Source organism: Camelus bactrianus, chromosome 32 (assembly GCF_048773025.1).
Source record: "Camelus bactrianus isolate YW-2024 breed Bactrian camel chromosome 32, ASM4877302v1, whole genome shotgun sequence".
NCBI classification, from domain to species: Eukaryota; Metazoa; Chordata; class Mammalia; order Artiodactyla; family Camelidae; genus Camelus; species Camelus bactrianus.
The window spans coordinates 14,190,808-14,211,658 of record NC_133570.1 but is presented as its reverse complement, the minus strand read 5'-3'; the positions used below and the strand labels follow the sequence as shown (position 1 = coordinate 14,211,658).

The following is a 20,851-nucleotide window of genomic DNA, read 5'->3' as shown; positions in this document are numbered from 1 at the left end:
ATGTTGGAAACAAGAACCAGCAAAAAGAATAGTTCCATTCACTCTGAGTGACTATGAAATCAGGGGCAAGAAAAGAAAACCACACAGCACGGAGGGAAAAAAGAATTTTTTTATTAATCTTTCTTTTTAAAAAAGTTGATTATTTTGTTTTTTTTGTTTTTGTTTTTTTTTTTAGGTAAACCTCTTTCTGCCTCCCCTCCCTCACTCTGCCCACCCTCCTCTTAAAAATATAAAAATGTCCAACCCCAGATAACTAGAGTACAATAAATAAACAGTAAACACAAAAACATACTTTATTTGTTTCTTCTTTATACAAAATAAGGAAACTAGAAGCGTTCAACTTCCAAAAAAGTATAATACTGTACATCTTGACCGCCCAGCCTCCAGGACCCGGGCAGGGAGGGTGGTCTGTCGGCCAGAGCCCAGAAATCTTGGCGCCTTGCCCAGGGGGAGAGCAGGGTGGGCGAGTGTTCAAGTCTGGTCGGGACCCCCGGGCTCAAAATAAATGTCAAAGGAAAGAAGAGGTGGGGGTCGGGCCCCCGAGCTGGCAATATATGGACCGCCCCCCTTCCTGGAAAAGCTGACCTTGATCCTCGAAATTGGCCACCAGGGGGCGCCAACGCGCAGGTGGATCTGTCTTCCAGCGACACCCCCATTCAAGAGTGTTTCTCACCCTCTCCATCTTCTCTCTCTCTCTCTGTCTCTGGCTGGCGCTCTCTCCATCTTCTAACTCATTTTGCTCCCTTTCCTCTCTCTCCCTTCAATCTCTCTCTTTCACTTATCTTTTTTTTTTTAAAGACGGGAAAGCAGAGTGAGAAATAAGATTACAAAATGCCACTCGGATTGCAGAGAAGGGAAAAAAAAATCGTCTCCGCCCCTTGGCCTCAACCCTCTCTTGGTCCAAAGACGTGGTGGGTGGGTTGGGGGATCGAGGGAAGTCTAGAGCGTGCTTGAAATCCCTCGACCCTCCGGAGAATTAACTTTGGTCCCAACAAATTGCTCGCGGCTGCCAGGAGAGCGCTGGCAGCGGGCCGGGGGTCCCGGAGAGCCAGCGGAGTGGATGGAGATGGGGGTCGGTCCCTCGCGGCGCCCAGGAGCAGCTGCCGGTTGAGTGCGGACCCGAGAGGGAGCCTCGAGGGCGCCCTGGGCCGCATCCGCGTCGGGCGCTTTGGCTTCCGAAGGCTGGGTCCAGGGTGGGGGGCCGGCCGGGCGAGACCCCCGGGGTCGAGAGCGCGGGGTAGGGGGGGCGGCCCGGCCCGGCAGCCTTACCACACGGCGGCCTCGTTGAGCTCCGGGTTGGGGTGCGACAGGGGTCCGCTGTATCCGCTGGTGCCGCTCATGGGGAAGGGCGGGCTGGGACCGCCGCTGAACACCTCGCCCGGCATGGGGTGCAGCGCGCCCGGCAGGCCCGGCTCGGGGCTCGGCGTGTCCGGGTGCGAGATCATGTCGGTGAACCTGGGGTTGTCGGCGGCGTGCGGGCCGGCGAGCGGCGGCTCCAGCGCGCCCAGCGGCGTCGAGCCGGGCCCCGAGGCAGCCAGGAAGCTCGAGTCGGCCGGGGACTGCGCCTGCGACGGCGGGCCGTGCGCGAAGAAGTCGTAGTTGCCTCCTGGCGCGTAGTAGTCGCCCTGGTAGTCTGCGGGAGGGGACGGGGTAGCGGGGAGACGGGGAGACGTGAGAGATGGCGAGGTCGCTAAGGGACTCGGGGGGGGGGGCGGTGGAAGGGGACCTGGGCAGACCCAGGCCAGAGACGTGCGGACATGGTTGGGGCCGGCTGGACGGGACATTACTGGGGGACAGCGCGACACTGACTCTAGGTTAGAGAGAGGGCTGCGGAGAGACCCGCAGAGAACAAGGGAGAGGCAGGCAGGAGGGACGGAGGACCAGACCCAGGCTCATACTGGGGAGAGAGACGAGAGATACTGAAAGGCAAGAGACTCAGATGACGAGGCACACATAGCGAAAGACCCTGAGAGTTCAAAGTGAGAGGTTCCCTGGCATAGACGGAGAGGAGACAGCGGTGGCGGGAGGCACAGAGATGGACAATTCCAGGCAGTGTCTTAGAGTTGGCGAGAAATATACAGCGAGGGACACGGAAACTGCCGGATAAAGAGACTGGGAGAGATCGGCAGAGGACCGGGAGGAAGGGGAGCCCCCAGACTCAGAGTCAGGGCGTGGGCAGGGGCAAGAAAAGAGGCTCAGAGTCGCCGAACCACGGCCGAGACGCAGACCCAAGAGATCCGGGGTCGAGTAAGGCAGAGAAGGTCTAGAAGAGGCAAAGAGAAAGAGATGAGACGGCTGGATGGTTAGAGACACAGGGAAAACCTGGCAGGAAAGAGATGGAAGGTCAGAAGAGACAGGCAGCTGGAGACTGGCGAGAAGTCAGAGAGATGGCCAGAGACGCGGGGGCTGACAGGCTGGGGAGGCGGGAGCGATCAGAGCCCAGAGTGTGAAATGGTTGAGACCAGGCGGCGACCTGGCCGGGAAAGGCTGGGACCCAGCAGCGGCCAGAGCGCAGACGGACTGGAGAGAATGGCCCTGGCCGCTGGACGTGAGCTCGCAAGGCGGCCTCAGAACCCTCTGCCCCCTGAGCCCCGCCGACCTGGCCCAGCCCTTCGCCCCGGGTCCGTCTCTGTCTGACCATTTGCATCTGCCTTGCCTGGCCTGGAATGGAGAAAGCCGAGCCCCGGGAACTTGGGAGATGGGGAAGAGGAGGATGCGAGCACTCCCCCGGTGGCTATGCTTTAAGTTTCATGCGCCTCGGGGTAAAAGCTCTGTCCCCCCCGCTTACCCACGGGTTTGCCCCGACAATAAGGTTTTGGAGTATCTGGGGACACTGAGCCCTTTTGATAACCCGGTGAAAGTTATGGTTTCTCTCTCCAGAAAAATGCACAAACGTGAATTTTGCCCACAAATTCAGGCAGCACCAGTTTCTGCATCAACCCTGTATAGCCCCCTTCCCCAAGCCCCCTTCCCCAAATCCTTCCGAACAGCCTCCCCCACCCCCAACCAGGTGCTCCCCTTAAGGACTGGGGTGTGAGATCCCAAGAAAGGAGCACCTTGTAGCTCAGATCGGTGACAATAACCCGCTTTGTACGGCGGGAAAACCAGCGAGTCCGGAAGCCGGGGTCTCCTTGGCAAACCCACGCCCCCAGCTTAGTGTTGGGGTCTGTCACCAGGGCGAGTTTTGGACGCCCCCTGCCGCCCCTCTTCCCTCTCCAAACCCTCCCTGACATCATTCCAAATGGGGGGTGTCTGGAGGCGGGCTTGGGGATGGTTTAGGCAACAGCTAAAACGGTCGCCAATTATTTTTTAAAAACCACTCATTCCATTCTCCCCGTAAGTGAAGGGAAGGGTTGGAAGCGGCGAATTTGGGGCTCCTAAGGGACGGAGGTGGGGGACGGCCGCGGCCCCTAGCGAGCGGGCTAGCCAGCAAGGGCCTAGGCCCCCGCGCGGAGCGCGCCGCCTCCGCCCATATGGCGGCCGGGCCGGAGGTAATTGGAACAAACGCCGTCTGAACAGGGCACAAAAGCCGCAGCTGGGGCTTTGTCCGCGCTCCCACGGGGAGCCGCCGGCTCCGCCGCCCGGCCCCTTTCTCGCCCGCTGCCGGCCGCCGCCGCCGCCGCGATCTCCCAGCGCGGGTTAGGCGGGGCTGCCTCGTTGGGGCTGGGGGTTCCCGCCCCCCCCCATTCCGGGGAAAGAAGGGCCCGCGTGTCCAGGCCCCCACCCCATCCGGCAGACACGCGGGCAGAGGAGGCGGCGGGATTGGTGGGGGACACACAGGTCCTGGGGGAAACCTTGGTTAATTACCCAGGCGGAGAGAAAATTCCGTACTAGTACCGCCCCACCAACCTCCCCGCACCTCCCGGCGGAGATTTTGTGCAGAAGAGAGTCGGTGAGTGGAGTCCACCATCCAAGCTGCCCTGGGCGTCTGTAGCCCCCAGCCTGGGCCCTGCCATCTCAATCTCTTCCCCAAAAGCACATTAGCACATTTTGTCCACAACTTCTGGGGGTCCTGGCCCGACATGAAGATCTAATCTTCCAGGCCTGAGGATGTACCAAAGCTGGTTGTAGGGTTCTCTTACTTTCCCTTCTGGGTTCGCCTGGGCACCCACTCCTGGCCTCTCCCTCCACCTTGCCCTCAAGCTGACTTTTCTAAGAGAAGGTGCCTCTCCCCAAACTAGGCCACTAGCCCCAGCTCCCCTCCTCCTGGCTGGGAGGCACTGAGTGACTCAGAACACAGGTCCGTCTCAGGCAGAGGCATTCCTGGGGGCTCCCTAAATTCAGAGACTTGAAAACAGAAGGGAGAGGTGCCTTCCTTGACCCCTCTTCCTTGACACCCCCCAAGTCTGGAAAGTGTAGGATGGTGAGTCAGTGCTGCACTGCCCCAGAGCAACCCAGTCTCAAAACAATGAGGAGGGGGAGTCAGGAGAGGCCACTGAGTGCAAATGAGAAAGCTCCTTCGCTTAACAGGGTGGGGAGAAGGGAGGAGAGGATAGAAGGAAGAAGGGAAGGGGTGATCAAGAGGAGAGTTCACCCAGGCCTGAGCCAGGTGACACCAACAGAGGAACTGGCCTGTGCAAAGTGAGCTCCTTGCACCCCCAAAGACAGAGAGTGGAAAACTGGGTTGACTCAATCCTTGCCCCGCCAAGCCTAGCCCCGAAGAACCCTGGTGTGCTTGGAGCTGGAGGGTGGGCAGGAGTCCTTGTCTGGAGCAACTGCCCGCATCTGGGGTAACAGGGCCAGATGCTGTCCTCACTGTCCCCAGTCCCCAGTCCCGAGGTGGAAAAGGAGATGCTGACTTGGAAGATAGCATGGGGGCGACCTCAGATGAGTCCTGACCCCTCCATCCCTACTGCCGGTGCTACCCTCCAATGCCTGCTTTCCTGCGGGTGCCAAATACACCAGGCCTTGGGCAAGGGCAGCAGGAAGGCTGGGGTGTCAGGCTGGGAGGAGGTGCAGGTGGATTTGTGTGTGCCTGACTTGGTGTGATGCGTGAGAATGTCAGTGTATCTGTCAGTGTATGGGGGGGCGGTATACTTGTGTGTGGTTGTGTGTGACCATCTGTCTAGACGCGTGTTCCTGAGGTCTCTGAACTCGAGTATGTGTCCTGTGGGGATGTGTCACAGCTTGCCCCCGGTGCTTCTCTGTGGGTACCACTGTGTGGGTGAATAAACCCATGTGTCTGATTTTATGTCCAGGAGGTATCTGTGGGTAAGTATTTGTGTGTTGATGCGTGTCTATTAAAGTGTGTTCATGAATGTGTATGCCCTGCATGGGTAGAAGGGGGGTCCCTGAGTGGCCGAGAATGTGGAGATCTGGCCCTGCCAACGGGCGTACACCTACCGAGGTGTAGGGCACCGGCGCGCACACGGGGTGCTTACCTCCGTAGTAGGTGTACGGAGTGGACCCCAGCATTTCAGACTCGTCCAAGCGGCCGCCCAGCGGACGCATGCGCCTCGGACTCCGGAAGAAGGCGTGTCTCCGGGCGCCCAGTGCGCTCAGCTGTTTCATCCGGCGTTCTTTGGACCGTCGGTTCTGGAACCACACCTGAGACACAGGAGGGTGCTGTGAGCTCGGTTCGGGGTGCCCTTCTCTCCTTGCCCCGGCTGCCCCCGCTGGGTCCTAGCGCCTCCTCTGCACCAAGGCTGCCCTGAGCAGGGGGGCCGGGCCGGATTAGGCCGGAGGGGTGGAGAGGGGCCTCGGCGAACCAGCCAAGGGTGAAGGATTTCGCGGACCCGTGGGGCGACTCATAAAGACTTGGGCTTCCTAGTCCTTGGCCCGTCCGCGGTCTGACGGCTTTATAAAGGCCTCCCGCCCGGCATGGCTGTGGTCTCGGCCCCTCGGCTCCGCGGCCGGACTCTGGCCGTTTGTCTGTCTGCCCGCGCATCCGCGCAGGGAGGGGGCACGCGAAGAATATTGCCTCTTTCTCTGCTCGGAGGATGGGAACAAGGGGAAGGTCCTGTACTCCAGCGGGGCTTAAAACCCTCCTTGAATGGCGTGGGGTGGGATTCAGAGTGGTGAAGTGACCCGCCCAAGATGACACCACCAGGAGGACAGCAGGGCTAGGCTGAGTCTTTCGGTTAAGAGTTTAACCAGCTGGCCCCGACCTTGGGCGCACCGTCTGCCCCTAGACCCGAACTCGGCGCTCTCTTAGCAAACGAGGCTGGGTGGGAGACTCGACTCCTCCAAGCTTCCTGGCCGCCCGGGCAAAGCGGGGCTGGGGAGGGGTGACCCGGGCCGGGCCGCACCTGGATGACGCGCATGTTGAGGCCGGTCTCCTGTGCCAACTGCTCGCGGATGTGGCGCGTGGGCTTGGGCGTGGCGGCGAAGGCGGCCTTGAGCGTCTCCAGCTGCTTGGCTTTGATGGTGGTGCGCGGGCCGCGCCGCTTCGTGCCCGAGTTCTGCTCCTCGTTCTCGTTGTTGGCTGTCTCCTTGTCCGACGACGTCGAGTTGTCCGTTTCCTTGGGGTCGTCCTGGAGTGGGTCCTGGAGGTCCGGGGACAAACTGCGGTCCGTACAGGATGACACTGCGAGGGGGACGGAGCGGGAAGGGGACAGGGCGTAAGCAGCAGCCCGAGACCTCTCCAATCCCATAGCAGGTTCCTGCGGGCCCAGGCCACCACCAACCTGGCGGGGTGCCCTCCCAAACCCAGCGACAGCCCCTCCCCTAGGGGCCAGGCGCCCGCCCACTCCCTCCAGGAGGGGCCAGGCCTTTGGAGGGGCCCTTCTCAAGCCCTCTCAGCACTTTTCCGCTATTGCTTGGGAAAGGGGGAGGCACGCTCTCTGGAGAGCCTGGCCTTCTTGGAGGGTGGCTGGGAGGAGGGTGCAGATGCCCTCCAGGCCTGGAATCTTCTTCTCCCTTCTCTCCTTCCTCCAGACCCCAATTAGTGTCCTCCCAGTGCAGCTAGAAATGATCAGACTCAGAAAGGGGAAAATGTGCGGCTCCAAACTGGGGGAGGAGGGCAACTTGGAAAAGGCTCTTGAATTGGAGGAGGGTGGGGAAGAGCTGGCAGTGTGGGTCTCCTGGAAGGCTGGCTCCGAATGCTGACTCACTTCCCAAGCCCGGGGCCCCTCCATTTGCCTTGACCTGCCCGGAGGGAGTGAGCTCTGAGCCGGGCACCTAAGGCACACAGGGACAAAGTAGGGAGTGCAGGCTGGCCACGGAGGGAAGGCACTGGGGCCTGGGTTGGGGTGGGGTGGGGTGGGGGCCTCCTACCTGAGTTGAGACTGCCCTCTTTGAGGCTGGATGAGCTCAGGTAGTCGTCCTTGCACACGAACTTGTTCTCGTCGATGACGTAGAGCTCCTCGCCTGTGGACAGCTGCTTGTTGCAGACCATGCAGGTGAAGCAGTTGAGGTGGAAGACTTTGCTGCGGGCCTTGCGCACCAGGTCGCTGGGCGAGATGCCTTGCGCACAGCCCGCACACTTAGTACCAAAGCGCCTGCAGACACAACCCGGCCTGTCACCTGGGGCCAGCCCAGTGTCCCATCCTCTGGAACCCCTGACCTCTTCCCCTCTTCCCCCACCCTGCCCTAGCTTTTGAGAAGCCTCCATGTCCACATCTGTCAGATGAGGTCCCAGTCCTATCCTCCCTGGCCGGAGTGCAAGAGATGAGACAAATGCCCTGGGCTGTTCTTGGGACTGGAACTGTCATGCCTCAGTCAGGTGTACTTGGATTCTGCTGGGCCCCCAGCAATAGGTGCAGCCTTCATCCAAGCAGAGGGCCCAGAGCACCCCAAGTTGTGCCCCTCCCCTGCCCCACATCTTTTCCAGATCTGCCTAGGCTGCTGGAGGCTAATTCTGCTCTCTAGTCTTGAGGATTTTAAGCCAGACAGCCTGGGTTTGGACCAATTCTTGACTTTGCCTCCTGGATCCTTTCTAATCTACTGGGATCCTCCAAGTAGGGCCCATTGGTCTGGCTGGTGGGCCCTACCCTTGGGGTGGGGAGCTCCTTTCCTGAGCTGAACTTGAGCTGGAAAGAGGGAACCTTCTACTCATTCCCAGCATCACCAGCACCGTAGACTTTCCAGTCCTTGCTCTGTGCCCCACTGGAGCAAGTCCAGAGAGCAGGGACTGAATCTCCAGTTCCCCAAATCTCAGGTCCTGGCAGGCAGCGGGAGACTGTGACCAGAAGGCAATCCTAAACCTGCACGGCCATAATGCGGGATCTCTACCATCCCCCCTTTCCTGCGTTCCTGGTCTAAATCCTTTTCTTTCTTCCTTGAGCGCTGGGAGAAGGCCGGCCTGCCCCGAAATGGGTGGTGCAGACTGGCGCTGGGAGGAGTGAGGCTCAGGTTGGGGGAGGGGGAGGGCCCAGGACTTTGGGGCCCTGCATCTACTCACGCCCACATCTCTAAACAGGGCGAATTTGGGTGACGTTGATGTAGTGAGGGCATTAGAAGCCATAAGTCACTTTTGGCCTTATCCGGCAGCGTAATTGGCCATATGCACCTTATCAAAAATCATTAGGTGCTTTGCAAGCACTGCCACATTAGGGGCCTTGGGCCTCTGGGGCTGGGGAGTTTACACGTGTAAAGGCGCGTCTGACATTTTCTTCTATTCAAATTCCCTAGTGCCAGTCACTGGGGCCAGCAAGCAGCCTTTCTCCGTGGTGGCATTAATCACGCCCCCCTTCCCTCCGCGCCCGGAATTCGCACTCACAAAGCTGGCTCTGGGCACCGGGGGAAGCAGGCAGGGCTGAGCTGCCAAAAACCCCGCAGCCTTTCAGGCCAACCCTTGGCATTTCTCAGCTGGGGAAACTGAGGCCCAGAGAAGTGATCTGCTCTGACCTGCCTAAAGGCCCCCATGGGCAGCAAAGGGAGGTGACATGACCCAGGCTAGACCTCGGAGGTCCTGATTCCAGCTTTCATTTCGTTTGTACTTTCAGCAGGGGAGGACATGTCTAAGGAGTTGATGGGGGGTGGGTGACAAGGAGATGGCTCCTTCCCGCATCACCAGAGGAGACCTTCCTGGCTGAGCCCCCTCTGGAGCTGGGAAGTTTTTGTTTGTCCAGGAGGCCAGCCTCTGGACTCACAAACTCTGCATGATGGGTGATGAGCCCCCAGTTGCCCCTAACTTTGGAAAAATCCTTCCTTTCCCAGAACCGAGCTAGAATCTTTGACCCTGCGGAGTCCTCAGCTAGGAAGAGGCAGAGGCGAGTGCGGGCAAGTTTGTCAGGCTTCTTCCCTTGCCCCACCACCGCTCCAAGCCGGCCTGGAAAAGCCAGTGGGAAGCAGGCAAGCAGTGTCCTTCTCATTCTGCCCGGGGCTGGGGCCCTTCCCCGACCGGACTGAAGACAGGAGGAAAGCGACGAGCTCCGCAGGTCCCCATTTAAGCTGGTGAGCCTGGGCGGCTGGGATGGGTTTCATGGTCTCCCCTTCCCCGGTGCCCCCACGGAGCGCGCGGGGCGGACGCGCGGGCAGCAAGGAGCCGCGGCCTCTTACCTGAAGAAGTCATTTTTGCAGTAGAGCTTGCCCTCGCGCGAGAAGCACTTCTCCGAGAGGTTGGTCTTACACTCGCAGCACTGAACGCATTTGATGTGCCACGCGCGGTCCAACACGTTCAGCAGAAAGCGGTCGAGGATGGGCCGCTCGCAACCGGCACAGTGCACCATCATAGCCCCGCGCCCCGGCGGCTCCGGCCGCCTTGCCCTCCCTTTGGGCCCCCGGCCCTCGGGCCCCCCGGCCCCGCCGCTGCGCTCCGCCTCTTCTCTCGACCGCGGCCGGGCGAGTCCGGTCCGAACCAAGACTCAGCCGGTCAAGTCCTTGGGTGATCGCTGGGCTGGCGCTGGGCTGCCCGGGGGCGGGGTAGGGAGCGGTGGCGTTCACAGCCTCATGCCCCGGACCGCGCGCCCCAGTGCTTGTTCCGTGCTCCCCCAGGTGTCTTGGGTGGCTGCTCGCCTCGGCGTTGCCGAGCGGCTTTCCTCGGTGGCGGTGGCGCCGGCACTTTCCCCCACTTTCAAGCGGTCCCGATCCTCATCTTTGTCTGGCCGCCGCCTAATTCGCGCATCCTTATTCAGATTTGGTGACGTGGCGCGGCACGTAGGGGGCCCGGCGGCCAATGGGCGCGCGGTGGCCATGGCAACCTCTTAAATTTATAGCATATCTAAATTGGCTACAGCGTTGCGGTCCGGACAGAGCAAAAAAAACAAGGCATCAGTATTGTTGAGTATTAGCTTGTACCTGGTTCGGAGCCTAAGTAAGTATTTACCTTTCAGTTTGGGGCTGGGGGCTGGGGGCCGCGCGATCTGAAAACTGGGTCTCTCTTCTCTCTCCTCACAAATATTTGGGGGCTAGGGTTCCAAGGCTTAGTGGGGGAGGGCCCTCTGCCCCCTTCGCCATCCCCGGAACTTGCAGAAGTTGCCCGAGGCCGGGATCGCGCTCTACGTCGTCTGCCCCTTCTTCCCTAGCCCAGCCCGCCGTTTTGGACTCCGCGATCCGTGCGCCCCTGGGGTCTGCGCCCTGGAGCTGCGACAGAGAGGTTCTCGGACTCCCGGAGCCGGCCCCAGCTTCTTTTGTCATACACGGGGCTGGGGCCCAGCAGGGCCTTTCTCATGGAGAGAGAAAGAGAGAGAGACCGCGCTGCTTGAGTATCTTGGGTGTCTTTCCCCATGCAGGGCCAGGCCCAGGTTGTGGGGGCGGGTGTCCTCTGGCCAGAGCATGCTGGCTGCCGGCCTCTGGGGAGATGTGGGGAGGGGGAGGTCCAGGGTGCACCGGTCTTCCTGAAGCCAGCCCAGAAGTGACGTTCACCACCACGTCTCTGCTTTCCTCGCTGAACCTTCCAGATCTCAGGTCAGCCAGTCTGGGTGCTGTGGTGAGTGGGTAGCTTGGCCAAGGCGGGGACGCTCGAGATTGTGTGGGTGCCCTTTGCACATGCAGGGCGTCCGGGCTGGGTGTGCACATTCTATCCTTCAAAGGAGGCAGGAGACACCGAGGGTGAGGGGGGTGTTGGCAGGTGTCTGTGGAATGGAAGTGTGACTCTGGTGGGGGGAGGGAGAGGGCCAGGCACCCTTTCCCAAGGGACCAACCCAGCCACTAATGGGGTGCTCTAAGTTAGAGAGGCCAGCCAGGCAAGTTGGGGATTTTTCCTTCCAGCTCCAGGAAAGAGGTCTGATGGGGTCTGTAGGGCCTGGGCCCAAGGGCTTGGAGCCAGAGGAGTGTGTATTTGTGCCAAGAACTGGCTGTGGATGCGTGTTTGTGTGCATTTGCTGTGTTTATTAGTGTATATTTGCTGCTGGAGAATCACGTTTTTGCCTGTTTATAGGTACTCAGGAGTCAATCATGTGAATACCCTTTGACATGTGTACTTTTTGCCTGCACATTTGTGTATTTATATCTGTGTATAGTTCTAATGTTTGTGTGTGTTAGTCTGCGTGCCCCTGTTTTTGTTGTTTGCTGTATATATGTGTATGCTTACTTGCGGCCACATGAATGTGAGGGTGTTTGCCTGTGTGAGTGTGCATCTGTGTGAGTGTGCATTTGTGTATGTGTGGGCCAGTGTTGATGTGCAAGTGGACTTGGAAAAATCTGAATTGTATGCTTGTGTGCAGGTGAGCGTGCGTGCATGGGACTGAGCTGGGTTGGGTGTGTTTGTGAGTGTGGAATTTTGTGGATCTGTGTTTGTGGGCCAGTTACTCCGTGTGTATGTCTGCGTGTGTGTGTTTCTGAGGATAGTGGTATTTTTTTTACGTGACTCCTGTAGTTTTTTTGGGGGGAGGGGTATGCTTGTGTGTACTCTTGGCAGTGCTGGCCTTTTGTGGATTTTAAGGGGGGCAGGGTTTGTGGACGCCTGTACTGGGGCAGTTGGTGGAGGCACAGAGATGCTCACTTTCCCCCTGGTTCCTGTCCAGACTTTGGGCTTTCCCCCACAGTCCACGGTCTCTACAGGAGGTGATCTGGGACAGGGAATTGACAGGTGCTGGTCACTGGGTGGGACATTGACTTACAAGCTGGGCTTCTGAAAAGGAGCCCCCAAACTGGGCAGATTCTGCCGTTACTCCATCCTCCAGCTTGCCGAGCAACGGACAGCTGTCTACACGGCATAGCGATGTGGCTGGTGGCTGGACAGAGCGGGGCCGGGCCAGGAAAAAGCAGAATGGATCTTGCCTCGTCTCCCAGGCCTGGCTAGGAGAACTCCAGGAGCCCCAAATGAACACAGTGCCTGGCCCTGCCCTCCTGGGGGTGTAGCGTGAAGGGTCCTTGAGCTGGCAGGGCAGGAACAGAGAAACAAGAACCCCAGAGGAGAGAGGCGCCCAGGCTCCAAGTGAAGGCGAGTTACGCTGCCTACTTGGTCTTTGTCTCGCTGGGGTTTCTCTCTCCTGAGTTCTCTTCACATCTTTTCCTTTCTGTCTCTGTTTCTTCCTTATGTTCAGCCTCTGTTCTTTTTCTGTTTTCCTCTCTCTCTGTTTCCCCATCGCCTTCTTTCTCAGTTTCTCTCTCTGTGTTTTTATTTCCTTGCCTCTGCCTCTCTGCTGGACATCCACATCCAGCAGCGGGCTCAAATCTGTGATGAAGGATTCTCATTGTGCAGCGTGTGGATTTTGGGAGGGGGGTGTGGGGAACTCCCACACAGTCATTAAAAGCCTCCATCTAGACGATAGCCTTCTCCCCTGCGCTGTGCCCACCCTCCCCTAACCCCAGTTGGGTACCTGAAATACTGGGTCTGCTGTGTTTTTCCAGTCCCGGCTCTGCTCACCCTGCCGGCTGCTAGGTGCCTGTGTGTCAGGTTCCGCCTAGGACAGATCCACCTGCCCTCAGCTCTTGGATGTGCTTAAATGCCGATGTACAGCCAGGCCCCAGTGGCTGTGATGCTAGGCCAGGGAGACAGGAGAAATGCAGGCAGTCTCAGAGAGCAGCCCTGGGTCCCCCGGGCCTGGATGTGGTGAGTCACCTGGGGCAGAATGCCCGGTGGCAGGAGAGGAAGGTTTCACTTCCAGAAGCCCGTGTCTGGCCTTCTGCCTCCTGGAGCTGAGTTTACCCATCCTGTCCAGGTCACAGCCCCTTGGAATCAGCACAGCCCAACCTCAGTCCAGAACCCCCTCACCCCAGCCCAGCCGCAGGGCATCCTGTTTCGCCTTTGCCAGTCCACCTTCCAGGGCGCACAGCCTCCAAAAAACGCCAGCAGACCAACTATTAGACGAATTTCCTCATCCTAACAGCGCTAACAGATGGCGACCAGGCAGCGAAATCCCCTCCTATATGTAACTAATAAACCGCTTGTGTCTTAACAGGGTAATGCATGGAGACGCAATGTCACTTATACAAGATGTTGATGGAATTTACTATATAAAAATCTTCCTCCTAGAGTAAAGAGTATCAACATTACAACTCGACAGACGGCGGCAGGATAAGTAAAACTGACAAAAGACAAACAAGATAATAATCTGTTTCCAATCACTTAAGCCCTGTAGAGTTAGTAATATGCAGTTTTTATATTCCCCCTTGAGTTCGGTAATTAATTACCGGCGAGGAGGCACACACCCGCCTGGGGTGGGAGTTTCGAGGCGCGCTGAGCTGGGGTTTGGGAGGCACGTTTCTCGACTTCCTCAGCCCGGGACATGGGGCAGCGGCCGGAGTGGGTACTCCTCCCGGCATTTGGAGCTGACCTTCCCGCAGGCTGTAGAGCACCTCAACGGAAACCCTCCTGCCTGGGGAGATTCTGCAGCCAAGCAGAAACGGGGGCTTTTCTGGCAACCAGGGTATCTCCCTTCGCCCCTCTGAAGGCACCCCCTCCCTTTGAATGGACAAGAGTGGCCTGCTTTCCTGGGGAACGGGCGCATTGGGGGGACCCCGGAGGCGCGTCCCTTGTCCTCTCCTTCCTGTGGTCTCTTGGGCGGCTCAGCCGGTCCTCTCCCGATTTCCATCATTACCGCCCCCCACTCAACACGCATACTGCGCATCCCCCCCACCCCCGCCCCCCTAGCCAGCGCGGCTTTAACATTAAACAAACGCAGCGAGCGCCTCAGAGCTGCGCTCTCGGCCGGGTCTGCGCGGCGGCGGCGTTACAAATTGTAAATTTAAATTGCTCGCCGGATTCATTACCTCCCCTCTTTGATTTCAGCCAGCCGTGAAAAATTATACTGGTGTACCACTGAGAAACTGTTTTGCCGCAAAGAGCCCGCGCCTAATCACTGGCTTTCTCCCTCCGACAAAAGTGTAATTATTTTGTTTGGGGTGTAAATATAGGCCGCGCTGCGCACACACACTCAGCGTCCCGCCGCGCCTCCGCGCACTGCCCGCCGCCGCAAGGAATCGGCAGCCCCTGAGTAGGAGCGGGCGTGGAGGCTGGGCCCTGCTGCTCGAAGGCCGGAGAAGAGCAACTGGTTTGGCCCTCTGGCGCACCCAGAGAGCCGAGCCGGCGTGTCCAGTCCCCAGTCACTGCCCTCAGGAGTTCCGGTTTGCCCGATCATCCCCGGAACGTGTGGGCCCAGGCTGGCCCGGGTGGACGTCCTCCGGGTGCCATGCGTGGATCAGGGCGCAGGCTCAGGCCTAGGCATCCGGGCAGGGATGCAGAAGGGATGGGGAAGGTATGGGAGTGGGGTCAGAGTGGATGAGCGCTCTGGGGTCCCCGCGGGTGCGGCCTGCTGGGGGCAGCCCCGAGTCCAGGAAGGGAAAGTGTGTGGGCCTGGGTGTCCTCGAGGGGGCAGGGCATAGGCTGAACCCTAGAAGGCAGGGGCGGCAAGGCCGATGTGCCCCCTCTAATTCTGCGGTGGACTGCTTGGTTTCCAGAACATCTCTGTGGGGCGCAGGGCCTTCCTGTCAGTTGAATTGCGCACGGCTTAATTAACGGTCTCGTTAACTGGGCAGGCCCGACCTGGAACGTTTAATCAAAAAGGCAGGGAATCCCTCCCCTCCCCTCCCTCCCTTCCTTCCTTTTTCTTCTTTCCTTCATTTATTTATTCATTCATCAACAATGGCAAAGCTTCCTCCCTCCCTAAGCCACCCCTCCTAGCGCTGGGGATTCCGGCTGTGAGTCCCCAGACTGGGGAGAGACGCTAAGGGGCGTGAGAAGTGGCAGAAGTTGGGCAATGCTGTCAAGTGGGGTGGCTTTGGGACAGGCACTGGGGCCAAAAAGCTGTGGTCAGCTTTATGGGGCAGGCTGGTGGAAATCTGCTGAAGAGCCCCACTAGCCACTTCTGGGAGGGAGCAGGTGAAAGGACAGTGGCTGATCCTGCTTGGCAGTTTGGGAAGATCCAGCCCCAAAGTGACTGCGTGCACGTGTGAGAGCTGGCCAGCTTAGAGACCTGGCTGGTTGGGGCCAGGGTAGGGTGGGGCATGGTGTCCCCGGTCTCCTTCCTGCAAGCCCCTCTCCCGACTGCATCTCTCAGAGGCCCCTGCTCCTCAGGCTGCCCTGCCAGCTCATGCAGGCTACAGCACCCTCTTCAGCCCTGCAACTCAGGGCCCAATGTTAGGCATGAGTCACTGGGAGGGTGCAGACTGGGGCTGATCCCTGGGGGCCAGAGAGGAGCCTGGAGAGGACAGAAAGAAAGGTGCAAGCCTGTCTTCCAACTTCTGAGGGAAACGCTGACCTTTTGTTCAGAGAGGGAAAACCCCATACTTCCTGCAGAGCTATCCCCTCAACTGCCCGGTGAAGCGCAGATCCCAGGTGACCAGACGAGCCGAGCAAGGATTTGAGCTGAGAACCTCAGGCACCTGCCTCATTCTTGCCCCGGGGGATCTAGCCTGTGGGCGGGCCCTGGACCTTGGAGCAGGCAGCGCTGGGGCTCACAGTGCTGTGGAGCAGGCCCCTCTGGCCTGATTGAGGTATCCGACGGTGAAGGCCATCCGCAGGGCTCCAGGAGCTGTTTCTAAGAAGATGCTTGCAACCCCGCTCCATTTTTGGAGCCCAAATGGGGAGAGCTAACCTCCAGATTAAGGATTCGCAGAATTTGTACTTTTCCTCTCTTGCATTAGCTAGTCTGCGTTTGAATCAGTATCTTGCTTCCCCTTTCTTTTATCTGCGTCTTTTTCACGGTCTCTATAGCATCTCTCTCTCTCTCTCTCTCTCTCTCTCTCTCTCTCTCTCTCCCTCCTTCTCTCTCTCTCCCCCCTCCCTCCCTCTCCCTCTCTGTTCCTTCTCCTCCCCTCGTTCTCTTCCACCTCCTCTCCCCGCCCTCCGTATCCCACCTCCTTTTTGTTAGCCTAATATGTGTTCCTTTAGAATTCGCCGGATTTTGGCAGCCTGCTCGCTGTGTTTGTGTGTGTGTGTGTGTGCGCGCGCGCGCGAGCCCGCGCGTGAGTGTGTGTATTTGTCGGCTGCTAATGATTGTGTGTTGATAGAGTAATGCAGTGGCCTCATTAGCCTTTGTTTAGAAGGTGTTAAAAGGGAAATATGCATATGCATCGGAAAGCGGCGGTTTACACCGCAGCCTGACTGAACAACACGCCGGAGCCGGCTGGGGGGTGGGGGCGCCGCCCACCGTCGCGGACCCTGGGAGGGGGGGAGGGGCCCAGGGAAGGCGACCCCCAGCACCTTCCTCCTAAGGCGAGTATGTTTACCCCGCTGCGCGGCCCTCTGTTCCGCGGGGACCACAGCAGGGAGATCGTTCTTTCTTTAAAACTCCTTTGAGCTTCCCAACAGTGCGCGTTGGCCTTTCTCCTCCAGTTTTCTTGTGGGAAGAGGTGGGGAAGGGCAAAGTTCTGTTTCGGAAAAAAAGAATTCCAGGGTTTTTTTTTTTTTTGAGGTAGGTGGTGAGGAGTCTTACTTTGGAGGCGAATACCAGTCAGTTCGCGGCGACTTGTCTGGGCTCGGGGCCTTTGGTTGGCTGGTTGGTTGGTGGCAATATCCCTGTGCCTCGGACGCAGGGGTGGGTGCCCTAAGCTTTAGGAGTTCTGCAAGAGTCCTCTTTATTTCCTCCCAACAAATTCGCAGCCGGCTCTTCCTTGCTTGGGAGATTTATTCTTAAACTTCTGTCTACCTCTAGCCTAGGGCTCTACTTGGGGAGCGAATTCTGTGAGAAGAAATCGTAGCTTGGCTGGCCGGCTTCTCTGAAGCTTGGCGGGAGCGCATGACTTTACTGACCCTGGGCTAGTGTGTGTGTGTGTGTGTGTGTGTGTGTGTGTGTGTGTGTGTGTGTTGTGTGTGTGTGTTTATGCATGTGGATGTAAGATTTGGAGAATGAGCCTCACGCGGGGCAATTCCCACTCCTTGGGGAAGCAAGGTTTTAGGCGGAAGAGAACGTGAGGAGAAATTCTTTTTACCCTGGATCCTACGAAAGGGTCCAGAAAAAGAATTTTTTCTTGAGCAGCCTCTATCCGTGAAGCTTGTCGAACTCGGGGAAAGATGCCCTTCCTGGCAAAAAGGGAGAAAAAAACGACGCGGAATCCGAGCGGCAGAAGGTGTAGTCTCTCTCCGATCATAACATAATTCATTGCTTTTTGCTGGGTTTTGGTTGCATCAGAAGAAACACTTTCTCATCTTTCTGGCTTCCCTCTCTGAGTTTCGGTTTTCCTCGTCTGGATTTGATGCTGCGGGTCTTGGGGAGAAGCTTAGCTGGTCTGCGTGTCCTTGCTTGTCCATAGCCCTGGTACGTACCGGCAAAGCGTTTGACACTCCCCCCACCCCCTCGCCTTTTCCCCCCAGTTTGGTCGAAGGCTAGGCTAGGCGTTATCTGGGGACAGATAGTGGGCGGCTAGGGCCTGGGGCACTGACAGCAAAACGAATTCCAAACCTAATCGGAACTCGCCACGGCCATTTCCCCGGCCCCCAACGCCAGGTAGACAGAAGCGAGGTTCTGCGTGAAACCAGGTTAAAATTGTCCGCCGTGATGCAGTGGGATGGGATCGGGACCGAGTTCGGACGACGCGGGGAGAGGACAGTAAAGCCTCTGCCTGCCCGCTCTCGTCTGTCTCTCTTTCCTCCCGAAGCAGGTTTGGTGGAGAAGGCAGCGGGCGCGCCCCCGGGTCGCTGCCTGGCTACGCGTGGGCGCCGGAGTTTGGACCAAGACAAAGACAGGAGCTGTCCGCGGTGCTGAACCTGCCGCGCCGCCTCGGGGCCAGATGGGCTCCTCCAACCTGACCTCTCCTTAACGTCCTGATTCTCTCTCCTTTCCCGTGATTCTTTCCCTCTCCTGCGTTTATTTCCACCTTTTGTCTTTCCTTACAACTCACGTCCTGTTACGCAGGTATATACATCAAAGAACAAAACAATTGATTTAAAACGGTGTCTTCTCCTTTCTTCCCAAATAAATGATGCAAGAAATGTTTATTTTAAATGTACTCTAAAGCAGATACAAACAGCTATTCCTACCCCCAAATAAGTGGAAATTCATGCTTAAAACAATAGAACTAAGCAATAACAAATGCCATAAATTGTCTTTTGATTTATTCTGAAGAAGAGGCAAGGGACTTAGAATTTTTAATTTCAGGAGTATCATATCATTGGCATCTTAACTTCTTGGGTAGGAAAGTATAAGAGGGGGAGGGTTGGTGGCCAAATATGAAGGTGAACAGGCTAAGTGCTTGCTTATGAGTCAATAGATGGCTTATGAGGGTGAAAGCAATGGACATTAAGTTGCCTTAACCCTTTGAGGAAGAGATGAGATTTGCAAGGATAATAATCTTCTGGATTATTAACAGGGAAATGACTCCTTTTGAAAGTCTGGGTACAAAAGGGTTAATCTGGTGCTTTATTTTCTTAATGTGCGTGGTGTCATCTAGATGTCTGGCATAGCGTACAACCAAGCATTGATTCCCCTGCTCAAATCTATATGCAACACTTGTCTAAAGAAGTTTGCGCAGGGGAGAAAAAAAAATCACATATGCCCTCTCAGGGTGGGAGGCACCCCATGTTAGTGCACACAGATCTGTACACAATCCCTCTGGCATCTCATAGATACACTGCTTCCCAGAGAGTCCAGATGCCCTGGGGCCACCTCTTTATTTGGTCTTCTCAGCACCCTCCAACCCTCCCCACCACAGGGGTGTCAGCTAAGCCCAGTTGTTAGCATTATCAATACATATGGAGAGTGGTCCCTGTGAGTTCAGTGGAATAGATTCACTCTGGCTCCCCACCTGGACATTCTAGAGCTAATTTGCCCATAAAGGCAGAGGAACTAGAATTCTCAGAGCAGAGTGATTTGTAATAAGGGATTGTATTTTGGGGTTGGGGTAATAACATCCCAGTTCTTCTAGACACTGACTGTTATCTTCTCTCCAAAACAGTCTGAAATCTTTCCTTAAAGCCAAAGAGCCATCCCTTTGGATAATATACATTGTAACCTCTCAGAATGCAGAACCTCATTGTGCAAGGAGAGAAACCCTGACCTTGGGTGGGTGAAGGGGAAATGAAAAAAAAAAGCCTTTATTGGATGACTATTATGTACATTTGATTCCTTGATCTTCACTGCAACTTTAACATGGCTTCATTTTGCAGATGAGGAAATTGAAGCTCTGAGATGTTCATTAAGTTGCTTACAGTTACACAGTGAAGGCCTGTGATTATAACCTGGGTCTCATTGATGGTGGAGCCTGTGCCTCCTCTAATGCCCCACCCTTTTCTGGGGGCCACACTGACAGCTATTTGAGGAATATACTAGTGGTTACGCTGCTAAATTTCTTTAGTACAATCCCTTTGGATTTCCAGGCCATCATGACCTGTGGTCTGGATTTGGAAGTTGGTTTAAGCCCTAAATGTGAAAGCAAGAAACTAGTATGGAAAGGAAAGAGAAATCTCCCTTTATATGGGTTGGGTGGGTGTTTTACAAAATGGGGCCAGTTTAATGTGAAAAGAGCCATCTCCTAGACCTACACCTAGGAGTTATTGTTGCTTCCTTGTCTCCAATCCATCTGCAAGTTCACTTAGCCCTGCCTCCAAAACATATTCCAAACCATCTACTTCTCATCTTCTTCTCTATTATCACCTTCGCCTAAGCCACCATCATCTCATCTGTTTTATAGCAGTAGCCTCCTGACCAGTCTCCCTGTGTTTTCTATCCCTGCCCTCCTCTGCAATCCATTCTCTACCTATAACTGAAGTTATATTTTAAAATCATAAATCAGATCTTGTCATTCTCCTATTTATAACTCTTCAAAGACTCTCTAATGAACTTAGAATAAACCCCATTTTCCTCACCCTGATCTGCAGGGTCCTTGGTGATTGGCTCCTGCTGGCTTCTCATAACACGTTCCCATTTCGTTGACCATTCTATTTCACCTCACACACACCTAGTTTTTCTCACCTCAAGACCTTTGCACTCGGTTGGTCCTTCTGTCCTCAGATCCTTCCAAGACTGGCTCTCTCTTGTCACTTAGGTCTCAACTCAAATGTCAGCTTCTCCAACAAATCTTCCCTGACCACCTTATCTAAAAGTGCCCCATCCCCAGTGATTCTCTAGCTCACCTTTCTGTCTGTTTTCTTTGTAGCTGTCATCATTATCTAGAATTATCCTTTGTATATGTTTAGGTGCATATTGTCTGTCCTCCTTAATAAAATATCAGTTCCATGAGGGCAGAAACTGTATTTGTTTTGTTCACTGTTGAATCCCCAGTGCCCAGCTCAGTACCTGGAACATAGCTGTTCAATACGTATTTGTTGACTGAATGAATAATGAAGGAATGCACAGACAGCGAGAGAGCTGCAGAAGTGAATGGAGATGGATGGGCAAAGCTGAGAAGGGACTGAACTTTATTTGCCTATCACCCGGGCTCTGCAAATGGAACAGCTGGCTGAGTGGGCTCCCAGTTTGGAAAAAGGAAGAAAGAAAAGTTTGCCCAAGGGTCCCAAGAGGGTGCAGTCTTTGGGTAGATTCTGTAGACTAGATATCAAATCAGAACGGAGAAATGGTTCTATGACCTTGGAGAGTAGTTTTTATCTGTTTTTGTTGAATCTGAAACATTCACTTGGTTACCAAAAAAA

At 56.3% G+C, this 20,851-nt stretch overlaps 2 protein-coding genes across 4 annotated transcripts in view; one reads left to right on the top strand and one right to left on the bottom strand.

Annotated features, from left to right (window-relative positions):
• SDSL (serine dehydratase like) overlaps positions 1-293 on the top strand; it is a 23,981-nt gene extending 23,688 nt beyond the window's left edge. Inside the window, exon 9 of one of the 3 annotated variants that reach the window (XR_012503549.1) lies at positions 176-280. Coding sequence is in view for 1 of the 3 variants with exons in the window: in XM_045523076.2 (XP_045379032.1) it covers positions 176-225 (50 nt within the window). In the remaining 2 variants the exon portion in view is untranslated. Of the gene's footprint in view, positions 1-175 lie in introns of all 3 variants that reach the window. The other 2 variants (XM_045523076.2, XM_074355973.1) reach the window with 2 other exon arrangements.
• On the bottom strand, positions 144-20,851 carry LHX5 (LIM homeobox 5). Its single transcript, XM_074355974.1, has 5 exons — positions 9,442-20,851; positions 7,216-7,439; positions 6,249-6,526; positions 5,382-5,547; positions 144-1,633 (listed from the first exon to the last, which is right to left on the bottom strand). The coding sequence occupies exons 1-5, from the start codon at positions 9,612-9,614 to the stop codon at positions 1,266-1,268; spliced, it is 1,209 nt and encodes a 402-aa protein (XP_074212075.1). The 5' UTR covers positions 9,615-20,851; the 3' UTR covers positions 144-1,265.